General features: G+C 42.1%; 1 protein-coding gene across 1 annotated transcript; it reads left to right on the top strand.

Moving 5' to 3' along the window:
• Positions 1-10,135: 10,135 nt before the first annotated feature.
• On the top strand, positions 10,136-21,453 carry otub1 (OTU deubiquitinase, ubiquitin aldehyde binding 1). Its single transcript, XM_004919176.3, has 7 exons — positions 10,136-10,252; positions 14,381-14,442; positions 15,687-15,785; positions 15,879-15,997; positions 19,668-19,752; positions 19,855-20,049; positions 21,081-21,453. The coding sequence occupies exons 1-7, from the start codon at positions 10,207-10,209 to the stop codon at positions 21,279-21,281; spliced, it is 807 nt and encodes a 268-aa protein (XP_004919233.1). The 5' UTR covers positions 10,136-10,206; the 3' UTR covers positions 21,282-21,453.
• The last annotated feature ends 4,352 nt before the right edge of the window (positions 21,454-25,805 follow it).

Here is a 25,805-nt window from a genome sequence, read left to right as displayed (position 1 = left end):
ATAGTAAAAACCACTGTGCAAAGTTTGGGGACTCTGGTTTTAATAGCGTCTGAATGGCAGCAATTGACATTTCCCCACTGAAAGTCAATGAGTGATGTCTGATTGGCTGTCTGTGGCTCCACCCACTTTTTTTTCAAACCTTGAATTATTGTCACCCAGTCACTAACTCTGCAAAGTAAGAATGGAACAGCAAATATTATAAGAATGGCAGCATTTTAAATTTAAACCAAATAAATGTGTTGATGGCTCCACTCACTTTTTGAAACCTAAAAATGCAGCCCCCAAGTAACCAACTGTGAAGAGTTTGGGAACCCTGGGGTTAATACTGTGAGACTGGCAGCAGGTTGCATTTCCCCATTGAAAGTCAAAAAGTAAAATCTGATTGACTGTTCGTAGCTTTACCCACTTTTGGGCATCCAACAAATATATTCTCATTCAGACTGACAATTAGCCCGGCCTGCTGTAAGTGCTACTGCACACGTCTCTGTGCCTCATCACTCATATATTTCTATTCACTGCAGCACATCAGCATTGGAAGCAGCCGTGCCCAAACTGTGCATGAAGTAATACTCAGGGGGAGTAAGAAACAATGTCAGTAATCCCCTGCTTAGGAAAGATCTTTGAAAAGGCTTATTACGGTCCATTGCCAATTGGAAAGGTGATATCTACTAAGCCATTCATTTTTGGTAATGCATAAAGGGAAGATGTCTTAATTACATGAAACAATTAAGCCTCACTATTAATTAAGCAAACTTTTTTACTCCATATAGATCCATAGCAATTTGATTTATTAATGCTCCATATTTCTTATGGATCAGATAAAAATGTGCAATTATTTCATTTTGGGGTTAAGTAACTCTATAATCCCTACCTGCTATTTACATCAGGGATTAATAATTTAAAGGGGTGTTAAAACCCACATTGTAAATCTGCAAATAGGTGATCCCTTTAAATGCATTTAGAAGCATTTGTAAACTTGAAACACAGTATTCATTGTTGCTCTGTTATCGGGAACGCTGCTACCATGAGAAACTCGCCTCAGGCGGCAGCACCCCCAAAGTTACCAGGGGCGGCAAAAAGCTGTTTATAAAACAGCAATTCGGCTCTGATAGTGCGGAGAGTGCAATTACGCTTTCTTAGGGGCCAAAAACGCCCCTGTGTGTTATTCATTTTATCCCATGATCTGACTCTTAGGGGCTGATTTACTAACCCACGAATCCGACCCGAATTGGAAAAGTTCCGACTTGAAAACGAACATTTTGCGACTTTTTCGTATGTTTTGCGATTTTTTCGGATTCTGTACGAATTTTTCGTTACCAATACGATTTTTGCGTAAAAACGCGAGTTTTTCGTATCCATTACGAAAGTTGCGTAAAAAGTTGCGCATTTTTCGTAGCGTTAAAACTTACGCGAAAAATGCGCAACTTTTCGCGTAAGTTTTAACGCTACGCAAAATGCGCAACTTTTTACGCAACTTTCGTAATGGATAGGAAAACTCGCGTTTTTACGCAAAAATCGTATTGGATCCGAAAAATTCGTAAAGAATCCGAAAAAATCGCAAAACATACGAAAAAATCGCAAAGTACCGATCATTACGAAAAAAACGCAATCGGACTCCATTCGACCCGTTCGTGGGTAAGTAAATCAGCCCCTTAGGCCGTGACATTAGGGTTCAGCTTCATATTTGAAACTGGAGGGAATGTATAGTATTAGCCTGAAAAATGTCTGCGCATTTAATGCGTCATGTACAAAGTATTAACTTGGATTCATATGGGGCAAAGTTTAAAAAACAAAAAAAAATCTCTACTTTGAGATGGAATTCATTTAAATATTCTAATGAACACCTCTGTACACAGACAGGCACACACATACATCCCGACCACTTAGCAGCAGCTGTAATATTCAGTCTTACACAGCAGCACAACAATATCACAAAGGCTGGAGAGAGGAATCGCAACGAGAGAACTTCTGTTGCCCTAAAAAATGGGTCAAAAATGTATTTTTTCTATAAAGGGAGGGGACAAGCAGTGCAATATCATTGTGTTTGTACCAGGATAGAGGTGTAATGCTATAGTAAGTACACATGAGCAGGGCTGTACTGCTGCCTCTAATACAATCTGCATTCTCCTGCAATACATTTTTTTATTCTAGTTCAGACCTTAAAGGGGTGGTTCACCTTTAAATTAACTTTTAATATGTTACAGAATGTCCTATTCCTAGCAACTTTGCAACTGGTCCTTATTGTGCATTTTTCTATAGTTTTTGAATTATTTGCCTTCCTCTTCTGCATCTTTCCAGGTTTCAAATTGGGGTCACTCTGTCCCCGGCAGCTAAAAACCTATTACTCTGTAAGCTTACAATTGTATTACTATTGTTACTTTTGTTTCCTTATCTTTCTTTTCAGGCCCCACCTACTTATATTCCAGTCTCACTTTCAAACCACTGCCTGGTTGCTAGGGTAAAATGACCCTAGCAACCAAGGGTTAAAGTGCCATAAACTATAAGATCCGCTCATTTGGTGAGGTAACCAAGTGAGCAGATCTTCTCCTGATATGCCTACCTACAGGTGGGCCATACCAGCTAATTTGATCATTTGGCCCTAGGCCCAAACAGTCAAATTATAACGGCGGGTATAGGCACCGTTGCAGTCCCGGATCCGATGGAAAAATCAAACCTGCCTCATTGAGATCTGCCCAATTTCAGGCCAGATGTCAGTTGGGGAGGCCCATCAGTGGTGCCCACACATGGGCAGATGAGCTGCCGAATCCGTCTAAAGGACCAATATCGGCAGCGGAAACCTGTTTAATGTCACCTTTACAGCTGTGAAAATAAACAACATAAGGGCTAATTCACTAAAGTGCGTTAAAACGTGCGTTATTTATATCATGCGTTAAAATCTTTATCGTGTCTAATTTTTCGCGTCTTAACGCACGATTCACTAAAAGCATACTTGCGTTAATTTACGCGCGATGCTGCTTGCGTTATTTTAGTCGCGAAGACAATTTTCGAGAGGTATTTGACAGAACAAGCGCTAATCAATGCACCGCATACAAATATTTGCCGCGTGCGAAAAAATGCACGTCATGTTAGCCATACATGCCATTACTTTCGGAAAATTACTGTACTGAAAATGACCATTTCCCTGCAAACTGGAGGCTGCATCACTCTAGGGCCAACACAGACTTGAATAAATCACACTGCAAAGTCCATTTTATTGCCAAAAGCTCATTAACTGTACTTTTCTATAATTACCGCCTGCCTGAAGAAGTTGGTAATTTTCGCATAGACTAATGCGATATTTAGCGTTTCTAAGTGTTTGTGAATCATGCGTTAGTGTTATTTCGGCGCGCAAATTAACGCATGCGATATGCAACTTAATGCATGCGGTAATACTGTAGCGAATCGCGCGTTAATTTTCGCATCAATTTTAACGCCAGCATAGTTTTATGCGCAACAGATCTTGCCAGACTAATTTAGTCGCCTTTTATGAGGAGGTGAGTAGGAACCTCGATGCTGGAATGGCAGTTGATGTCATCTACTTGGACTTTGCTAAAGCGTTTGATACAGTACCTCACAGAAGGTTAATAATCAAATTGAGGAATATTGGCCTAGAACATAATATTTGTAATTGGATAGAGAACTGGCTGAAGGATAGAGTACAAAGAGTGGTGGTAAATGGAACATTTTCTAATTGGACCAGTGTGGTTAGTGGAGTACCGCAGGGGTCAGTCTTTGGTCCTTTGCTTTTTACTTGTTTATTAATGACCTGGAGGTGGGCATAGACAGTACTGTTTCTATTTTTGCTGATGACACAAAATTGTGCAAAACTATAAGTTCCATGCAGGATGCTGCCGCTTTGCAGAGCGATTTGACAAAATTGGGAAACTGGGCAGCAAACTGGAAAATGAGGTTCAATGTTGATAAGTACAAAGTTATGCATTTTGGTAGAAATAATATAAACGCAAACTATCTACTGAATGGTAGTGTGTTGGGGGTTTCCTTAATGGAGAAGGATCTAGGGGTTTTTGTTGATAACAAGTTGTCTAATTCCAGGCAGTGTCATTCTGTGGCTACTACAGCAAATAAAGTGCTGTCTTGTATAAAAAAGGGCATTGACTCAAGGGATGAAAACATAATTTTGCCCCTTTATAGGTCCCTGGTAAGGCCTCACCTTGAGTATGCAGTGCAGTTTTGGGCTCCAGTCCTTAAGAAGGATATTAATGAGCTGGAGAGAGTGCAGAGACTGCAACTAAACTGGTTAAGGGGATGGAAGATTTAAACTATGAGGTTAGACTGTCGAGGTTGGGGTTGTTTTCTCTGGAAAAGAGGCGCTTGCGAGGGGACATGATTACTCTGTACAAGTACATTAGAGGGGATTATAGGCAGATAAGGGGTGTTCTTTTTCCCATAAAAACAATCAGCGCACCAGAGGCCCCCCCTTTAGATTAGAGGAACGGAGCTTCCATTTGAAGCAGCGTAGGTGGTTTTTCACGGTGAGGGCAGTGAGGTTGGGGAATGCCCTTCCTAGTGATGTGGTAATGGCAGATTCTGTTAATGCCTTTAAGAGGGGCCTAGATGAGTTTTTGAACAATCAGAATATCCAAGGCTATTGTGATACTAATATCTACAGTTAGTACTAGTGGTTGTATTTATAGTTTATGTATGTGAGTATATAGATTGGTAGGTGTGGGTTAGGTGTGCTGGGTTTACTTGGATGGGTTGAACTTAATGGACTCTGGTCTTTTTTCAACCCTATGTAACTATGTAACTATGTAACTAACTATGTAACTATGCAAAAAAGCATGCAATAAAAATTAACGCACTTTAGTGAATCAGCCCTATGGTGTCTTCTGCTCTAACAATCAGCCCCAGCCAGTGAGCATACTTGCCTCTGATTGGTTCCTGCTGCACACAGAGGACAGTACAGTAGGAGAGGGATGGGATTACAGCAGAGATGAAGCAAGGAGGTGGCAGGCTGCCTGTGGGAGCAGAGGAAACCAACAACAGTAAAAAAAAAATGATGCATTAAAGGAGAAGGAAAGGTTAAGTCACTTGGGGGTGCCAAAATGTTAGGCTTAAGTGACTTAAGTGACTTAAATCGCATACTTTTTACCCCGGGCTGGTGCCCCTGTACGGAGCGAACAGCACCAGCCCGGGGTAGCAGCGAGTGCTTCCTCTTCCGTACTCACTGCGCGCGCATGCGCAGTAGAGTGAATAGTGGAACTTAAACATAGAAGTCGGCTTTTCACTCTACTGTGCTTGCGCCGGCCCACGGATTTCGCCGGCAGCGCGAAGACGGAAGGAGGAAGCGCTGCAGGTACCCCGGGCTGGTGCTGTTGTCTCTGAACGGGGGCACCAGCCCGGGGTACAAGGTAAGCGATTTAAGTCACTTGGGGGTGCCTAACATTTTGGCACCCCAAAGTGACTTAGCCTTTCCTTCTCCTTTAATATTGCAAAGTTGCTTGCTTTAGGGATTTTATCAGAATCCCTTAAAGGGGTGGTTCACCTTTAAGTTCACTTATAGGATGTTGTAAAATGGCTATTTCTAAGCATTTTTTTGTTTTCAATTGGTCTTCATTATTTATTTTTTATAGTTTCTGAATACTATACCTCCTTCTTCTTACTCTTTGCAGCCTTCAAATGGAGGTCACTGACCCTAGCAGCCTAAAAACTATTCCTCTGTGAGGCTACAGATTTATTGTTATTGTTACTTTTTATAACTTAGTTTTCTATACAAGTGCTCTCCTATTCATATATCAGATTCTCATTGAAATCACTCCCTGGTTGCTAAGGTAACTTGGACCCTAGCAACTAGATATCTGCTGATTACTCCCAGTGTAGGTTGGTTGGAGCAAAGCTGGCCATACTTGTACTAATAAAATCACACAAAACATAGTAGTTAAGATTTTCAGTACATGTATGCTGGGAGATGATTCAGTCCAATCACTTTGTCACATAAGCTGGCCAGACGCAAAGCAACTTTTCCCCCTGCTCACTCTGTGAACCCCCACAAATTCTACATTCTTACAGCATATAAAGTAAAAGCCAGTAACCTTTACAGGTTTTGCCACTAGTACTTTATTGGTGAATTATGGGCACACTCGAGGGGGGCACTGCCTATTGAATGATATTTAGTGTATATATTGCATGCCTAGGGTATAATTAGTTATGCAATATTTAGTCTGCTGTAGGCTAAATGGAGCAGCCTAGACATGAAGCAGCAACAAAGTGCCCATAAGGGCAAGGACAGACAAACTGTGTATCTGCTTCTCGTGCCTGTTTTAAAGGCTATGGCAACGGCCCGAGTGTATGCACGTGGAGTGAATCGGACATTGGCCAGGAAAATGACCTCCACTCTTTCAGTGCAGGCACACAGAGCATCTTACAGAAGCGAATCTGCTTCTCCCAGCCTGGCAGAAAAACACAGGCTGAGAGAATCGGATATACGCTTTGCCTGTCCTCGCCCTTAGGCAGGGGCGCTTCTGCCATTAGGCGAGTTGAGAAACTCGCCTCAGGCGGCAGAAGCGCCCCAGTTACCAGGGGCGGCAAAAAGCCGCTCCTGGTAACTTTAACAGACGAATTTCCGGTTTTTAAACCGGAAATTCGGCTCTTCTAGTGCAGAGAGCGCAATTGCCTCAGGCGGCGATATGTCCAGAATCGCCCCTGCCCTTAGGCCAGTGAGGCACAAGGAGATTAGTCACTCCTCGATTAATATCTTTTAGCAGTGGCAACTACTCTCCTCTGAATGCTTTCCTAGCGGCGGTAATGTAAATCGCTGAAGTCGCCTTGCAGGAAGTTTTGATTTGGATAGCCGTTCCAAAAACCAGGCTGTTCTGGTGGCAACTAGGGATGCACCGAATCCCTTATTTTTGGGTTCTGCCAAACTCCAAATCCTTAGTTAAAGATTTGGCTGATACTGAAACAGATCCTAATTTGCGTATGAAAATTAGGAAAGGTATGTATGTAAATCTATATTTATAAAGCGCTAGTTATGTGCGCAGTGCTGTACAGCAGACCCATAGATTAATACAACATGGCATTATTAAAATAATAAATACAAAGTATAACAATAAATACAAGGTACAGTTGCAATAAGTTAAGAATCAAAGAGACAAGAGGCTGGAGGTCCCTGCCCCATAGAGCTTACAATCTAAATGGGAGGTAAGGGTTAGCTCTGTTACCAGCTGAAGTCATATGATGTTAGAAGAAGGCATGAAACTTAACCGGGTTTACCGTGCTGTCAGAAGGAATGTGGGTTGCCATAGTAACTATTAGGGAGTGAAAGTATATAGGCGACCAGGTTATACAATTATCAATCTAAAAATCAGCACAAGCAATGCACAGACTAATAAATTCAAGCAACAGAGCACCACAGTGTAAGTGACTTGTTCCAGCCCCATTGTCCCAACAACATAGAAGTAACCATTAAACAGCCAAAGCTTATTTTGAGTCAGGTTAGTACTCAAAAGTAGTCTATGAGGGACTGGTAGCTAGTAATGTGTCAAGTTATCCACTAGGTGGAGTCCATTAGGCAGTAAATTGGACCTTGTTGAATGGAGCTACAATGCCAACTAGGGGCATAAATTACAAAATGTATATGCAGCACTTTGGTTACTATAATTTTCTCACCAGAATAAAAATTATTTAAGTTTTGGGGACAACTACCAGTTATATATTAAAAAAAACAAACAAAATTTCCTCATCTGCACCCAAGCGAGTTCTTATTTAATGTTCCAATGTTCCAATGTTCCAATTTACCTGCCATTCTGAGAGCTTAATCCTAAACAATAGCATTTGTTTTCTGGCCATCAAAAAGAGAATTAAAGCCCTTATGGACCTAGATGCAGAATTTGCAACTGGTTCCTACACACCACTATATGACCCCCTATTTTAATTACATTTATATTGGGTAGCAATTGTTAGATATTCTCTGTTTATACAAAGAGGATATCAAGCCTACCCCCTTTAAACTGATGTTGTCTGCTCATTCCAGCCAAAGATATAAACCGTGGTAAAATACAATCCAACATATACCTCTAGTGCAGCCACATAGAGGTACAGTATAACAGAAATTCTCACTCGATTAAGATCCTGACAGCTAGGGTTGCCACCTTTCGCCAAATTTCTTCCCGTACAGGGCGGGGGGGGGGGGAGGGGGATCACAAGGGGGTGGATCTGTGATGTTTGGGTGGGATAGTGCCAAAACATGGGGGGGGGGGAGCATGATGTCAGATTCTAGGGGATATGGTGAGCAGGGTGTGTTAGAAAGGGAGCTAAGAGAGGGAATAGCAGGTGGGACAGGGGCAGATTGGAGGCAGGTTGAGAGTGAAAGACAACTTAGTTGCTGGTAAATTTGTAATACTGGCCCCGGCTGGTATTTTACGAGTTAAGTTGGTAAAATACCGGCTGGGTGGCAAGCCTACTGACAGCATTGCCCTTGTGTGCCACTTTGTATCTCACATAGACGACTGCTACTTTCTCACAGGGGAAACACAAAGAGGGATCCATTTTAGAAACTGGTAAGTAGTTTGTGGGCTAGCCCAAAACCCACAGGATCTGCGGGTGATAAAGGAGGGCTGCTAGAAATCTTTGCAAATGGCTTTGAGAGTGAATGGATTCCATGGGAAGAGCAGTACAGAATTACAGAATTCCTGGTTCTTACAAAAGCAACATTTGACTGCAACTCTTCTTCTGTGCCAATCAATCCATTGATATGGGGATTGTGATGCAGTAGCAACCTTTGCAACTATACCCTTGGTTGCTCTTAAAGGGGTGGTTCACTTTTAGTATGTTATTGAACACACCAATAGGCCAGTTCTTAGCAACTTTTCAATTAGTCTTCATTATTTGTGGTTTTTTTTATAGTTCTTTTATTATTTGCCTTCTTCTTCTAACTCTTTGCAGCTTTTAAATGGGGGTCACTGATTCCCTTAGCAAATTATAAGCATCATTCTTAATGACTAGGCTATTAAAACGCCAGCCGGGTAGCAACCCTTCTTTGCTCCACAAGTTCATTGACTAATTCTGTGTAGTTTTCACCAGTTAAATAGTCCACTGACAGTGGAAAAACCTGACTGTGCTTTAAAGGGGAAAACCACCCAAACACAACTTAAGCTTTTTGAAAAGTAAAGATAATTTCAAGGAACTTTGCAATATACACCAATTAAAACGTGCACCAGTTACAGGATTTTTTTTTTATATATTCTTTATTTTTGATTTTTCAGAGAAAATGGGGTACAGAAAAAAAGAAGGGAATAGGGTAAGGACATTTGAAATGATCTGCATTTACAAACAGGTTGTGAGGTCAGGAGTAACAAAAGTTATTACTTTTAATTTTAAATACATTTGAGAAAGAATAGAAGCAAATAAAAGATAAAACATGTCATCAGGGACTTGTTAGTTTTTTAGAGTAGTGGTTCTATAGGGTCTTATGTCAACGGGTTTGTGTATGAAAGTTGTTGATAAATGTTAGCCAGGGTTCCCACCAGTTACAGGATTTTAATGTAATATTGTGGTTTATAACAAAGCCTGGCCCCTGTTGACTTGCTGATCTGACTACTCAAACCAATATAACAGTAACTGACTGTCCTCCTCCTTCAGCCTGCATGCTCCAAATCCCACAATCCCCTGCACACATCAATAAGTGCAATGCATTGTGGGTTATGTATTTCCTGCATGCTATGTGTAAGCTGTGGTGATGTTACAATTTGTAACATCAGTGTTTTAGTCCCTCTTCCCCTGGCAGGATTTTCAAATGATACAGAAAGGGAAGATTGTTTTGCAGCTGGATTTCATTATATAAAAATGGCATTTAGTCATACTTTTTTGAAGAAACAGATTACAGTAATAGGTATATTATATTTTGTGTGTTGTGTGGGGCTCTCTAACAAATCTTAGTTCGGAAGCTGACGTTCCCCTTTAAAGTAAGGAACACTTGGTGACATAGAAAGCTCAGTGAGTATTACAGGAGACTAGTCTAGCACCACATATAACCAATGAAGTATACATAGCACTAAAGGTATTCAACTATCTCGTGCTTAATACAGCCTGCTTAGTATCGCCTGGCTGAGCGCTTTATTCTACTATAAACTAGCGAACAGTTACTATAGGAACCGTCTCATCCGGCGCTGTGCTATGAAATTAGGGAGGGACTTCCGGTTTGTAGTCTCCCGGAAGTGATTGGAGTGGCGGCGGTCGGTTGGAAATATGGCGGCGGAAGAATCTGAGCGGCAGCAGCAAAGTGATTGTGACGGTGAGAGAGTTAGTGGCTGCGGGGTGTACCTGCGTGTTCCTATCGGCTTCTCACAGTATAACGGGGAGTGGGAGGGAGGAGAGAGGTGCGGGTACAGGCTGCAGGGGCACACACAGGGGCACATACAGGGGCACATACAGGGGCCATACACAGGGACACACACAGGGGCCATATACAGGGACACATACAGGGACCATACACAGGGGCCATATACAGGGACCATACACAGGGGCCATATACAGGGACCATACACAGGGGCACATACAGGGGCACACACACAGGGGCCATATACAGGGGCCATATACAGGGACACACACAGGGGCCATACACAGGGGCACACACAGGGACCATATACAGGGACCATATACAGGGACACACATACAGGGACACACACAGGGGCCATACACAGGGGCACACACAGGGGCCATATACAGGGACACACATACAGGGACACACACAGGGGCCATACACAGGGACATATGGACATACACAGGGGCACACACACAGGGGCCATATACAGGGGCCATATACAGGGGCACACACAGGGGCCATATACAGGGGCACACACAGGGGCCATATACAGGGGCACACACAGGGGCCATGGGATTCATATGGAAATGCACAGCCCGCTTGCATTAAAGCTATCTGCTCTGTACGTCTTTACAGGGCTTTGTTTATTTAAGGAAGGAGATATCAGATCTGATATCATGCATTCTCTCCCTGGAGCTGATTAAGTTAATTGTCATCTCAATCTATATATATTTTTTATTAAATGCACCAAGAATGGAGGTACCACTGTGACAGACACATCTGCTGCTATCACCAGAGCTGTCAAGCCCCCCCCTCCACCACTTCTTTGGGAGTCAGACGATTTCTCCAGTCCCCCAGCAGTGTTTTTCCATTTTTGCCGAAGTCCTGAAGTGAATTTGATGCATGCATGTATAGTAAGCGTTCAGTGACGTAAGTTGATGCATTTGTGCGTCTGTGGGGGAATTTTTCAGCTTCAGCAGCGATTTTGCGCATGCCGTCGCTTCGAGAGGCCTGCGTGACGTCCATTATGTCACTTCCAGGTATGGGGGAACATTTTCTGTTCCCCTGGAAAGCCTAGATGTCAGGTTGACAACTCTCTATCCCCCATGTCCAATACAATAATCATAAAGGTGGGCGAGGCAAAAGAATTCCTAGGGATGCTGATTTGTTAGGCGCCTCTCGGTAAGTATAATCGTGCAGCGTGTTCGACCATATTTTGTGCAGAAGCACAAGGGTACCCTAGATGGTAATATTTTTTTTTCAAAGAATATCACTGGGTTGGGGAATTCAGTTACAACAAACCAGCATTCCCTGCTTATTTTTGGTTGGTTCTCCTTAAGGGCAGTGACACATGGAGAGATTAGTTGCCATGATTTTTACCACACTTCCCGTTACACGCACATATATACAAGTTGCCATGTATAGTGGCTACTCGCTCAAAAAGAGTCCAGTGGCTACTTGGACCTTGTGGAAAGGGAACTTTGGCGATTTGTCACCATGATCAGGCTTTTTTCAAAATCTCCCCATGTATCGTTGCCCTTAGGGCAGGGGTGGGCAAACTTCTCGGCTCAGGGGCCACATTGACTTACAGACAGGCCGAGCCAGCGTTACGCCATTTCCGCTCGTCAGTCCTTTGACACCAAGTCTCTCATGACAAGACTTGTGGAGTCAGCGGGCCGGATTAAAAAGACCAATGGGCCGAATGTGGCCCGCGGGCGTAGTTTGCTCCCCCCTGCCTTAGGGTAATGGCACACTGTATACTTTATAGTCCATGTGAAATCGCCTCTCTCACAGACAACAAAGCACCTAAAATAAATTGCATTTGGTAACAGCAAGAATCACTGTCAGGGGCAAATTTGGGACCAATGTCACTCTGAGGCTGCCTTCCCAATGTAGCCTCCCTCACCTCCTCCCCACACACCCTTTTAGCATCAGAGAAACTTAATAAGCCCCTGGTAACCTACTGGGCGCAGCCTCCTGAGGCAAGGAGCACCCTTCATCACCATGGGTGATATGAAATGCGTAACCACATGAAATTGCCCCCTTATGCACTTTGGCTGATTACACAATATATATGTTTTACCTGCGCTAATTCTTGTTTGTGGAAATGGTATTTTTTAAGGACACTTTGTTACCTAACGATGAATGCAATTTACCACAATTTGCCCAGTGTTATATCACCCTTCATTGGGTAGTTCACCATCAGATTAACTTTTTGTTTACAGTGGTATTCTGACACAATTTACATTTTGTCTTCATCTTTTCATTCTTTGTGGATTTGTTTTTTTTTTTTTTTACCCTGGAATTTATTTCTGCCCACCATGCCTGGGCTTAGGCCCTACAGTTCCAGGGCACAAAGAGCCCCTCACAGGGCCCAATATAAAGCACCAGTCTGTTCTCAGACATCTTGCAACTGAAGCTTTAATTCTTTCTGGTTTGCAAACTATTTAACATTTTGTTCCATACCTCTACAGTTTGGGATTTAAATGATCTGGTTGCTAGGGTCATGCTTATACTAGCAGCGAGCAGTGATTTGCAGACTGCAAGATGAAAAGGAGAGTGCCTGAAGAGGAAGTTACAAATATTAATAAAACTCTTGCCTCAAGATTTTTTTTTATAAATTAAAGTTTTTATAAAGTTTTTATTTAGGATTTTAACAACAAAAAAATAACAGTTTAGAGAAAGAAAGCAGGAAGAAGAAAGAGTATAGAGAGTCTTGCCTCAAGATTAATTTGTATTTTTGCCAGGGTGATAGTATTATACATTTCAGACTAGCGAAAAGTATCACTGCCAGTATAACTTTGCTAAACCTTCTTCTTTGTTTCTTTTCTGTTAGTAACTAGTAATTCTATTCATCTTGGTGCACATGTGACCAGTTGTGTGGTTGCAGGGGTGGTGCTTTCTTTGGGCGCCCCCTGCCCTAGGCCCAGCACTGGCTGTACATGTTGTTGTGTGCCTGCCTTTTCCCCCAGCTGGCTAGCACCTAGTGAGTAGGTGAGGAGCCAAAGCAGTTTGCATGGGGCTGCATTTACCGCTCTATAGGATAACCTGAGCAGTTGCTGTTAAAGAAGAAGGGTAGTTATTTAACAAAATCACTTTCCACTTATAGGGCTGAAGTGCCTTTATGAGCCACAGTATTAATTCTTTGCAGTGCTCTTTTGCTCTTTCATTATGCCTATTTCCCTTTATGAACTTGCACTGATTTTGACTATATCATGATCACTTTCTGTAATCGCCGTTTTGTCATTTGCTCATACTTGACAAAGGAGCCCATGTTCTTATTTAAACCCCTGCAGCCACCCACACCCACTGTTCACAAACTTCTAGCCTATAAATAGAGCAGAGAGTGATTGGTACATCTTAATTCCCTGTTGGTGGCAAGAACAATAAAGGTGGTCCATGCAGGGTCTGTGATGAATTGTGGTGTGTCATGGGCCAGTGCGTCATCGCTGAGAAGCTATGGAAGCGAGAGCATGGGCAGGGCTTGGATTTATTACTTTGCACATGCTCTAACACTGACTAGAGCAGGGATCCCCAACCTTTCTTACTCAAGAGCCACAGTCAAATGTAAAAAGACTTGGGGAGCAACACAAACACCATAAAAGTTCATGGAGATGCCAAATAAAGGCTAAGATTGGCTATTAGGCAGCCTCTATGCACACTATCAGCTTACAGGGGGCTTTATTTGGTAGTAAATCTTGTTTTTAAGCAACCAAAACTTGCCCCAAAGTCAGGAATTCAAAAATAACTACCTGGTTTGGGGGCACTGAGAGCAGCATCCAAGGGGTTGGCGAGCAACATGTTGCCCCCGAGCCACTGGTTGGGGATCACTGGACTAGAGGGTTTGCTCAGCATGCAAGGAATGGGCCCATGTTATCCTAGTTGAAATTCATGAAGGCAAGTCAAATGGATTGCAGTGTCTGGATTCTAATAGCTTTGTATTACTTACCCTTTAATATGCAATAATTTGCACACATATATGTGAGAGTGATAAGATAATTCTTTCGAAGAATTTGTTTTTATTGGATTTCTCCCCATTTATTTTAGGTGCCTATTCTTATATAAATACCACTTACTCAAATGTACTCTTTTCTCTAGGTGTGAACTGTCTTACTTACGATGAAGCAATTATTGCTCAGCAGGATCGTATTCAGCAGGAGGTGAGTGACAGGATCAATAAAACTTTCATTAAACAAAAGTTAATAGAGAAGTATTTTCTGTGAGGGTCACTGACAGAGTTGTACAGGTATGGGATCTGTTACCTGGAAGCTCATTATCCAGAAAGTTCAGAATTACAGGGAGAACTCATCTCCCACAGACTTCATTATAAGCAAATCATTTTTAATTTTAAAAATTATTTCCTTTTTCTCGGCAGTAATTAGGAATGCAGCGAGTCCAGGATTTGGTTTGGGATTTGGCCACGATTCAGCCTTTTTCAGCAGGATTTGGATTCGGCTGAATCCACGCTCCTAGTTGAAGGGAATCCTTAAAATCACGTGAATTTTTGTCACATGAACAAGGACGTTGGAAAATTTTCACCGTGTGCAGCACTCTAGGATTTGGTTCTGTATTTGGCCGAACCTCTTACAAAAGATTAGAGGTTCAGCCAAATCAGAAATTAGTGGACTAAAGGGCCAAACGATCAGATTGTACCGGTGGGCATAGGCACCGCCTGATCGAGGATCGCATTAACGAGCCAACGCTGCCCCTTATCCGACAGAAAATCAAACCTGCCCAACCGAGATCTGGCTAATTTTAGGCCAGATCTCAGTTGGGTAGGCCTGTCGGGGGTGCCCATACACGGGCAGATAAGCTGCCAAATCGGTCTAAAGGACCCGAATCAGCAGCTAAAATCTACCTGTGTATGGACATATTTAGATATAATGAATCCTTAATGGAGGCAAAACAATCCTATTGGGTTTCATTACTGTTTAAATTATTTTTCAGTAGACTTAAAGTATGGAGATCCAAATTACCAAAAGATTCAGAAAACCCTAGGTCCCAAGCATTCTCGATAACAGGTCCTATACCATACTTTGCACTGATTTCGACATTGAAACATTTTTCTTGTTCTTTTAAGTAGCGAAAGGCTACTGTAATGTGTATGTGTGATGGGGGGAGAGGTATCATTTTGAATCCACTAGTCACCCCCCAGTCTCTTACCTCTTTTTTTTCTGCTGGATCTCCCCTTTAGTTAATGCAAATTGAATGGCCAGGTAGCCATATTTTACCCAGCAGCTCCTCCTTGTCAGATCTGCTACTGCTTTAAGACAGTACCCTCAACTTCATGCATTACAGAATGAAATGGGCAGTAAGGGCTAATGCACACGTACAGCCTTTTAGCATGGAATTGTTGTTCAGTTATGTGTTCCAGCAGTTCATATGGTTGTTGTCTCTGCTTCAGATTGCTGGTCATACTCCTTTGCTCTCTGAACGTTTGGACCTGTCTGTACTGTACCAAGAGTATGCCCCTGATGACCAGGTGTACCAAGAAAAGATCAAGGTATGTATAGAACATTACTATGCAAATATTGCATATTGCACCACAGGTATTTAGAATTTAGGGTTGGTGAGTCAATGTATTTTCTGATCCTAGGACTTACATAGAAGATATAATCACATACGACGTACACGGCCAGATGGGAACTGTTTCTATCGAGCGTTTGGCTTCGCTTATTTAGAAGCTTTGCTTGGAGGAGGCCCAGAGCTTGCAAGGTGAGAAAGACTTAAAAGTAATTTAAGAGATGGGAAGAGCTCAGACTAGTGTCTAAAGTAAACTAAGTAGGACTTTTAAGGCACGTAACTGGCCTTGTCAATGAAGGGATGCTTAAATGGGAGTTCACTTTCAGATTAAAAAATATCTATTCAATATGATACATCTTTGTGTTCATGTTTGTATTTCTTCTGTTGCATGCTTTGCTTATCTCCATGTTTTTGCCTGTGTTTGAAGGACTCTATGAGAATCCGTTTCTATGGCTACTAGTTGCCACCAATCTTTGATTTAATTCTAGAAAGGAATGTAGCTATGCTTCCAGTGTTATAAAGTACAGCCCTGCCTTGCATTTTGCATTGCTCAAACTTGGTATATTAAATTGTGTGTTAACCGTATATAGTGGCCTTTTGCAATAAAAAGTACCGTATATACTCGAGTATAAGCCGATCCGAATATAAGCCGAGGTACCTAATTTTACCTAAGAAAACTGGAAAAACTTATTGACTCGAGTATAAGCCTAGGGTGGGAAATGCAGCAGCTTCTGCTAAGTTTCAATAATCAAATAATTAAATAAAGGAAGCAAATTGTCCAATCAAAGCTTATCCTATCACCTACATCTAGAGGATATCCCGGGCAGTTGGCACCCATCAACAGGATCCCAACTTACTAGTTAACATACATAACAAAAATACTGTCTGTGTGTTTCATACCATTGCACTAATGTGGTCCTCACCTGACGTGTCTCCATAAGCCCAGTAGATGATCCAATTGTAATGACCACTTCCTTATGTCAAGACATGCTCTGGCCCCTCAATGTGACCATCTGCCCCCTTGATGTCATGACCCTGCCCACTTACGTCTCAGGTCCGCCTACTTGACATTACAGCCTGGTATACTTACTTTAAAAATGAGGCAACCCTAATAAAAAGTGCTGTGGATAGTTGTCCAGAATGAGTGGGGGGAGCAGCCTAGATTCCAATGGAGAGGCAGTGCCAAGGTAGTATCCAACAGTAAATGAAGGGAAGCCTTATGTCTAAGAGATACTTGCTGCAGACATTATAAATTCAACTTATTAAAGGGGACATCATTTAAATTCCTCCCTTATAGGCAATAATGAATGCTATATGGTTCCAGATTCAATCATCTGGGCTAAAAATAATCTCTAAAAATGTCCCATTTATTGGAGTGCCTCACAGCTTATCTGTGGTTGAAATGAGTGGTGGGTGTGCCCTAATAGCCCTACAATCAGCAGATATGCTGGTGATCATATATATATATATATATATATATATATATATATATATATATATATATAAGCTCTTCGCTTTCCAGGGCTCCATGGTTTTTATATTCTCTATCACTGCTGGCAATTATGAAGCCATGTGCGCCACTTGTGACACCTTCCTAGCAGGCCATTTATTCCATTGCTTGATTATAGCCGGAGCAGTGCCTCTGATCAAACATGAGATTTCCCTCACTGACATTTACTTTGCTGCTGGAGGCTTCATGTTCCTGCATGTCTGTGACCATGGACTGATTGCACATTTTATTAGTATTGATTCTGCAGTCAGTCCTATGAGTGCGACTACAGTCGACGGTCGCGTATGCGCTTCTAAAATATAAGCAGCACTTAACTTTAGGCACTCTGATCACTTGTGGAGAACGGTTGGGGAATACAGACTGCTTGCGTGCTGGCATCATTCGTCGCGCATTGCGCACGCCACCCCCACCCCATGTGCACTCGGCGGTCACGTATGCATGCGTATGGCCGTGCGACGTGCGTGCCGAATGACAACGCAGCCTGTATTCCCTGAACGTTCTCCACAAGTGATCAGAGTGCCTAAAGATAAGTGCCGCTTATGTTTTATAAGGGGTCCAGGCTACTACAGTAACTCTAACACTGGCAGCTCCTTGATCTAATTCTTTAAGTCACGGGGGGATGCGTGCCAAATGCCAGCACGCAAGCAGCCTGTATTCCCCAACCGTTCTCCTACCGGAAAGCTGCCAGAGAGCGAGAAGCCCTTAGTCCCTCCAGCTGTGTAATTTCCCAACAGTGCGGCGTGCGTGCCAAATCCATATTCACTCGAGTATAAGCCGAGCATTTGTTTTTCAGCACATTTTTCGTGCTGAAAAACTCGGCTTATACTCGAGTATATACGGTATACACCTTTCTTGTTTTTCATATGTAATTGTAATGCTTTCTTATGTTTGGGGTCTCTAGAAGTAGCAAATTTGTTGTACTATATCACTATGTGGTGTCATTTTATTAGGCTGTAAAGTATATTAAAGGGGTAGTTTACCTTCAGATGTAGACCAGAGCCGGACCAAATAACCGGTGCCCTGGGCAACCAGACCAAACAAATCTACCCCACTCCCACGTGTGCAAGCCCATGCACACGCGCAGCATACATAGTGGCATCCAGGGAGTGTTGGTGGGAATTAACAAGGGGGCAGTGGGGAGCAGCCTGCATTGGGATTGTGCACAGGACTCGAGGGCTTGGATTAGGGGTAGGAAGACAGAAGAGGTACGTGCTTAGAGTCCCTCCCTCTGTTGCGCCCTAGGCATGTGCCTCTTCTGCCAACCCCTATTTCCTAGGCCCTAATGTAGACAGTAATACTCTGTGACAATTTACAATTGATCTTCATTTTTTCATTTTGTTTGTGTTTTCTTAGCTCTCCTGTTTGGAAATGTAATTTTTATTTAATCTGGTTGTTAGGGTCCAATTTACCCTAGCAACCAGGTAGTGGTTTGAATGAGAGACTGGAAGATGAACATTAAAATCAGTTAAAAAGTTGCAACTTCTATAAGAACAATTCGTCCTAGTGCGAAAATGGGAGAAATTTATGGACACTTTATGTTCTGTCTTTGTACCCAAGAGAGTGTGGGAAATATATATATATATATATATATATATATATATATATATATATATATATATATATATATATATATATAGTTCCAGTACTGGAAGCACACCACATACAAAGTGTTAATTGCCCGGGTGCTTATGCAAAAAATACAAATAACAGAGCAATGTAGGCCAGCACTCACGGGTCTTTTCTGGAATCACACTTCAATAGAAATAAAATTTAAGCAAAAAAGAATCTTTGTTACTACATGGTTTTTTATTGATCCGACGTTTCAGTTCCTAACAGGAACTTTTTCCCTGATGAAAGTTCCTGTTAGGAACTGAAACGTCGGATCAATAAAAAACCATGTAGTAACAAAGATTCTTTTTTGCTTAAATTTTATTTCTATTGAAGTGTGATTCCAGAAAAGACCCGTGAGTGCTGGCCTACATTGCTCTGTTATATATATATATATATATATATATATATATATATATATATATATATATAATTTTGGCAAACAGTGGAAGATTTTCTTTTTAGTTGGGTGTTGAGAATCTGTTTTGGTTTCCTGCATAAAATTATTTTCTTCTGTATAACGAAAAACCTAGGTTTCTATAAATATATTTGGAGCCACATTTATTGTTACTTTACTGGAATTATTCACTATTTCTGGCACGTTGAGAATATTAAAAATTGCTGAAAAGGTGCTTGTGGTGAGCACATTTTTGTTAAATCGTCTGAAGTGATAGGATTAATAGGTCATTTTCTTTTATTTCCACTCTCACTTCTCTTCATTCTCTTCCCTACCAATTTCCCTAGGTTCAAGGAGGTGTCGTTACAAAGTAAGGATGAACTGATAAGGCAGGGATTTACAGAGTTTACTATAGAAGATTTCCACAATACGGTGAGTAAGTGGAACAGGACAAGCAGCTTGATAGTCAGAGTTTAGATGTGGCCTTTTGTTAAAAGAGAATCTAAAACGCATTTGATCCCTTCACTCTCCCAGTTTATGGAACTTATTGCGCTTGTCGAAAAGCGTCCTGCTGTTACTGAGCTCTTAGCTGCATTTAATGAGCAGACTGTATCGGACTATGTGGTGGTGTATTTACGTCTCCTGACATCTGGTCACCTGCAAAAAGACAGCATCTTCTACCAGCATTTTATAGAGGGAGGAAGAAGTGTCAAAGAATTCTGCCAGCAGGTAACATGACTGCATGCTAAGTCAGGCTTGGGCAAATGGAAATGCTTTACAAATTTCTATTCCATCTACAGGTTAGAGTATGAAGGAAAATATTTTAGCTTATTTGCCGTGGTCACTTCTTCCTGAAACAGTACAGTACTCTTTGCAATTCTATGTATACATTATGATGTATATAGTTAATGTTTCAAGCAGCTGTCACACTCTACCCAGTGTGCAGCACCAGTGCTTCTGTGTGACAGCACAGCCTCACTTTGTGTCTCTGTTCTCCTGCCCACTATCAGTTTAGTAGCTGAAGAAGTGTATTGTAAGCAAGGCTGAAGGTGGCTACAAATGGACAGTTCCTTGCACTCGACCCTTGTCTTTGCAGTTCAGCCTCTTGTGGTTGGCCACTATCAGCTTGTTGGATATACAGTGTCCCCCCAGGAGCTTTTATCTGGGTGCTTCCCTAGATTTTTTTGTAAACCACCAACTCCCAATGCTCTGTTTGTTTCTTCCCATGAAAGGCGCCATGCTCTTGTAAACTTGTGGGCAGCAAGCTGCAACATTGTTTACATATGGGTTGCCAAAACAATAGCTCACAGTGGCTTGATCTCACTCATACATCTATTTTCCCCCACCCACCTACTTTTTCATTGACCCCTGCTGAAAACTTTTTCTGGGTAGAACTTTGGTCAAATGTCCAAAGGGATAGGGCTGTGAATCATAGTTCATAGAGCTGCTGCTGCTGCATAGAACATCAGTAGGACAGTTCAAAAAAGTCAGATTAAAAACTTCTAGAACAAGGCATTCCTGCATATGGTCTTTATTAGTATTTTTATTTGACTTCCTCACATCACTCAAGTACAAATATAAATGTTAAAATACTCTTTTTGCATCTGTGTGTTTGTGTCCTGTGAATAGCCTCACCCCCTATATGTGTATACATGTGTATGAGTCCATTCGTGCCTGTGTATTCCGGTTAGTACATATGTGCTTTATGTATCCCTGTGATGCAAATGACTAATATGTTTTTTTCCTTTCTGCCCATTTAGGAGGTGGAGCCCATGTGTAAGGAAAGTGACCACATACACATCATATCTCTGTCCCAGGCCCTAAATGTCTCCATCCAGGTTGAATATATGGACAGGGGTGAGGGGGGAACCACAGTCACCCATGTTTTCCCTGAAGGTTCAGATCCCCCTCAGGTCTTTCTACTATATCGACCTGGACACTACGACATTCTCTACAAGTGACCTGATTCTGCACTGTTCTGTAAATTCCTTACTGCAAAACTGTTCTCTCCCCCCCTCCCCTACCCCCCTCGCCTGGTCTCGGCTTTCCCTCATCTCCCCTCTCTGTTACGTTTTATCTCTACGGAGAAAAATAAATAATAAAATCCACCAGCGGTGTAGGTATTACCGGTTACTTTGCTTAAACCTGTTTGTTACGTATGTAGTTGGAGACAAATTGATTGACTTGTAATGCATTAAAGCTTGCTTAGTGGTTGATGTTAGAGTGCTAGTAAATCAGTTTATAAGTATGGTGAATGTGCACATAATTGCACCTATGAATATAAGTCATGCAGAATAGGGATGATGCTAGCAAATATGAGCCTAGTGGGTTGTTTATTCTGTATGTTTTGTCCTCCCAATTATAAGGTACTTGCCCACATAAATGACTCTTCAGTCTGCTCTGATAATGCGCAAGGGAACCTTAAAATTACAGTCAGCTTGGCCCTGCCTGTAATATTAGGGTTCCCTTAGTAAGTTTTCTCAATACCCACAACTGACTTGTGGAAAGTGAATCGGATGCTATTGTTCTTGGCTCTCCACTGTGAAGTGAAGCGAAGCCATGTATGGGATTTTCTGAAACAGCCACTAATTTGTGTCCGTATTGGTGGATCATGCCCAAGTTGTGGTAGATCCATCTTAGTGCTATGGTAATTTATACTCAGCTTGTTCTAACAGATGGTAGACTCCCTTGATTGTGTAGAGCTTAAAGGGGAAGGAAAGGCTAAGTCACTTGGGAGTGCTAAAACGTTAGGCACCCCCAAGTGACTGGAATTGCTTACCTTGTATCCCGGGCCAGTGCCCCTGTTAGGAGAAAGCCGCACCAGCCGGGAGTACCTGTAGCAGAGCGCTTCCTGCTTCCACCTTCGTTTCGCTGCGACTCCGGGTCTGGCGCATGCGCAGTAGAGTGAAAAAGCCGACTTCTCTGTTAAAGTTCAGCTTTCCACCCTACTGTGCATGCGCGCGCACGCGAAGACGGAAGGAGGAAGCGCTACAGGTTCCCCCGGGCTGGTGCTGTTCTCTCCTAACAGGGGCACCAGCCCGGGGTACAAGGTAAGCGATTCAGGTCACTTGGGGGTGCCTAACATTTTGGCACCCCCAAGTAACTTAGCCTTTCCTTCTCCTTTAAAGGAGTAGTTTATAGAATGCCCTATTCTTAGCTCATTTTTATGTGGTCTTCATTTTTTTATAGTTTTGTAATTACTTGCCTCCCTCTTTCTGCTTTTGAAAAACTATTTCTCCATGCTGCTACAATTGTAATGTTATTGTTACTTTTTATTTCTTTTCTTTCTATTCAGGTCTCTCCTCTCATTTAAACCACTGACTGGTAACTAGTGTACATGTGTACCTAGCAACCAGATAGCTGTTAAAATTCCAACCTGGAGAGCTGCTGAAAATAAAGATAAATAATTCAAAAGCCACCTAAAATAAAAAAAAATGAAGACCAAATGCAAATTGATCAACATATCACCTTCTACACCAGTGATGCACAACCAGTGGCGCAGGGGAAACATGTTCCTCACCAACCCCTTGGATGTTGCTCCCAGTGGCCTCAAAGCAGTTGCTTATTTTTGAATCTCTGGCTATAAAGCACATTTTGAAGGCATAAAAACATGTGTCCTGCCAGAGCCTCCTGTAGTCTGCCAGCCACATTGGGCTACAAAATAACCAATCACAGCCCTTTTTGGTCACCTCCAAGGAAACTTTTTTCATGCTTGTGTTGCTCCCCAACTTTTTTATGTTTAAATGTTGCTCACGAGTAAAAAAGTTTGGGGATCCCCTGTTCTACACTATAGGAAGTGTCAAAAGTACTGACAGTTCTCTGTGATTGTAACAACTGCTGGCTCAGATCGCTACTTTAAGTGGTGAAAGTATATTGTGTTTTACGCTTAAAGGAGAAGGAAAGGCTGAGTCACTTGGGGGTGCCAAAATGTTAGGCACCCCCAAGTGACTTGAATCGCTTACCTTTTACCCCGGGCTGGTGCCCCTGTACGGAGAGAACAGCACCAGCCCGGGGTACCTGGAGCGCTTCCTACTTCCTATTCGCTTGCGCGCGCATGCGCAGTAGAGTGAATAGTGGAACTTCAACAAGAAAGCCGGCTTTTCACTCTACTGCGCATGTGCCGGCCCACGGATTTTGCCGGCAGAAGAAAAAGGAAGGAGGAAGCGCTCTGCTACAGTTACCCTGGGCTGGTGCTGTTCTCTCCTAACAGGGGCACCAGCCCGGGGTACAAGGTAATCAATTAAAGTCACTTGGGGGTGCCTAACATTTTGGCACCCCCAAGTGACTTAGCCTTTCCTTCTCCTTTAATGCTAGTGGCGTGGTGGCATTTGGCTTTGCTACAGGCCTGGCACATTTGCATAGTTGTAACCAAAAAATGTTGCTATCAGTGTTATACACAAAAGTTGTATGTGTGTGCCATATTTTTGGGGTTTTCACTTGTCCACAAAGGGAAACCAATGGTGATGCACTTTTGTAATGGTTTATGAACACTGGCTATACTCAGGAATTAGGAGGCTGTAATACCAATTATACTTACTCTTTACGTTCATGCTGGGATTCTGTTAGCATGTGGATATATTTGTATGTGAGAGTGTTACATTTATAGTCTTCCCTCTGTCCTTCATGTTTCAGATACATAAGTGACACATTGAGTGCTGCTAACAAGTTGTGCCCAATATAAATGCATTATATGCATCGTGATCTTTCAGCTCTGTGGGATCATCAGTCCCCTGTTAGCCCATAAGAATGTTACAGATATATGAAATCATGGTTGTAACAGTCTCTTGCAGTGGCAGGGATACCCAATGTAGGAAATAGCCAATTGGGGTGCAATTTGCAGGCAAATGCCTGTCATGCTGGGCCCCCTTTCTCTGCTTGGGGCCACCTAGCAACAAAGCTAAGCAACCACTGATCTAAATAAATCCTCCATCAGTTCTCCTCCGCTTCCACTGAATGTAGGAAGCACAAACTAAATGCTCTAAATGAACAAGATGATGTTGCGTCAGAAAGGCAGTATGTAATGGCAGCAGCATCTACAGGGCACCAGCTGTTGTTATCCTTTATTTGTATATTACCACTGAGTCACAGCGGGGCTGCAAGCACATCAACGCATATCCATATACATATATAGGATGTGGACAGTGGAGGCTGCTGTGCCTGGATCTAAAGGTCAATAGGCCGCATACAATGTGTTCCCTTTAATTTCTTCTGTGTGCACAAAATATTTTTTCTAAGAGTGGGACCTTGAGGTCAGGTTCTCTGTTAGGCCCTAGGAGGCCCAGTTTGGCTCAACAATACCATCTTCTCTAAAACTGGGTGCCATATTCTAAGATTTTTTTTTTTTGCATAAATTTCACCCATTTAATTACACTACCCCCCTTTTTTAACTATACAGAAAGTAAGTGCCCCCAAAGTATCTATTTAGTCCCTACAGTATTGGTGTCCCTTCTGAATAAATATCTATGCAACTCCCCTCCCCCAAATTTATGTAGGCACAGCCATGATCCCAAGCCACATTGACCTATTTTGGCCATATAGTGTATAGTATGAATATATGTGTTGAAAGCTTCATCATCAAATACGGACTCACAGCAGTGTGTTATTTGGGCAGCTGATTCCAAGGAAGAATGCTTTGTGTAGGAATAACTAAGGCTGCACATCTTGCTCAAAATGTCCATGATTTTTTTTATGCCAATTAAATTTATACAGAATGGCATATATATACAGAGTATGAAGAGGTGGATTAAAGAAACAAGGTGTGTGGGAGTCATTGATGGAAGGTTAAATTGAAGGGCAAGTTGTATCACTAATAATTTCAGCATTTTCCATATAGAATTAACATCCATGGAGATTCAGACATTAACAGTAACCAAGCGAATGTGCTGGCCAATCGGCTGTTTTATAGGGGTCAGGAGAGTCTATAAACAGTCAGACAGATACTACTTATAGTAGTAATTACAAATAAATAATCCATTTTGCCAGTAAATTTGCACAGCATTTCCACTCTATGTCAGGGTTCTTGAATGCGCTTTTTAAGACCTTGTGGATGTACACACGTGCGTACACAGGGGGGGGGGGGGGTTGCGCACGCAACAAATGACATCTTCAAATCCAAATACTCGAGTATAAGCCGAGGGTGACTTTTTCAGCACATTTTTGGTGCTGAAAAACTCTGCTTATACTCAAGTATATACGGTATATTCTTTGGGTCACCTTAAAGCTCCATGACCATTGGAGAGTGAAACCTCCCTGAAATAATTATTGTTCTTGTGCCAAATTAATGGTCCTTTTTTTTAGCAAGATTTTTTTTTTTAAACAAAACCAAACGCATTGAAAAAATTCTAGCACAGATTCCTCAAAAATCCAAATTTTGCCTTGAATCTGTATCTGGTGAACACATTTCTCATCCCTATCCATGACCTGTATAAAAGCACTTGCCTTTCAGCCTTGTCCCTTATGGTCATGAAACACCTTGGTGACTTATA

This window comes from Xenopus tropicalis, chromosome 4 (genome assembly GCF_000004195.4).
Source record: "Xenopus tropicalis strain Nigerian chromosome 4, UCB_Xtro_10.0, whole genome shotgun sequence".
Taxonomy (NCBI): domain Eukaryota; kingdom Metazoa; phylum Chordata; class Amphibia; order Anura; family Pipidae; genus Xenopus; species Xenopus tropicalis.
This window is presented reverse-complemented; position numbering and strand designations above follow the sequence as displayed.

Coding starts and splice junctions, on each gene's coding strand:
- otub1 (XM_004919176.3), top strand. CDS start 10,207: ATGGCGGCGGAAGAATCTGAGCGGCAGCAGCAAAGTGATTGTGACG. Junction 10,253..14,380: donor GCAGCAAAGTGATTGTGACG/GTGAGAGAGTTA, acceptor TCTTTTCTCTAG/GTGTGAACTGTCTTACTTAC. Junction 20,050..21,080: donor TCAAAGAATTCTGCCAGCAG/GTAACATGACTG, acceptor CTGCCCATTTAG/GAGGTGGAGCCCATGTGTAA.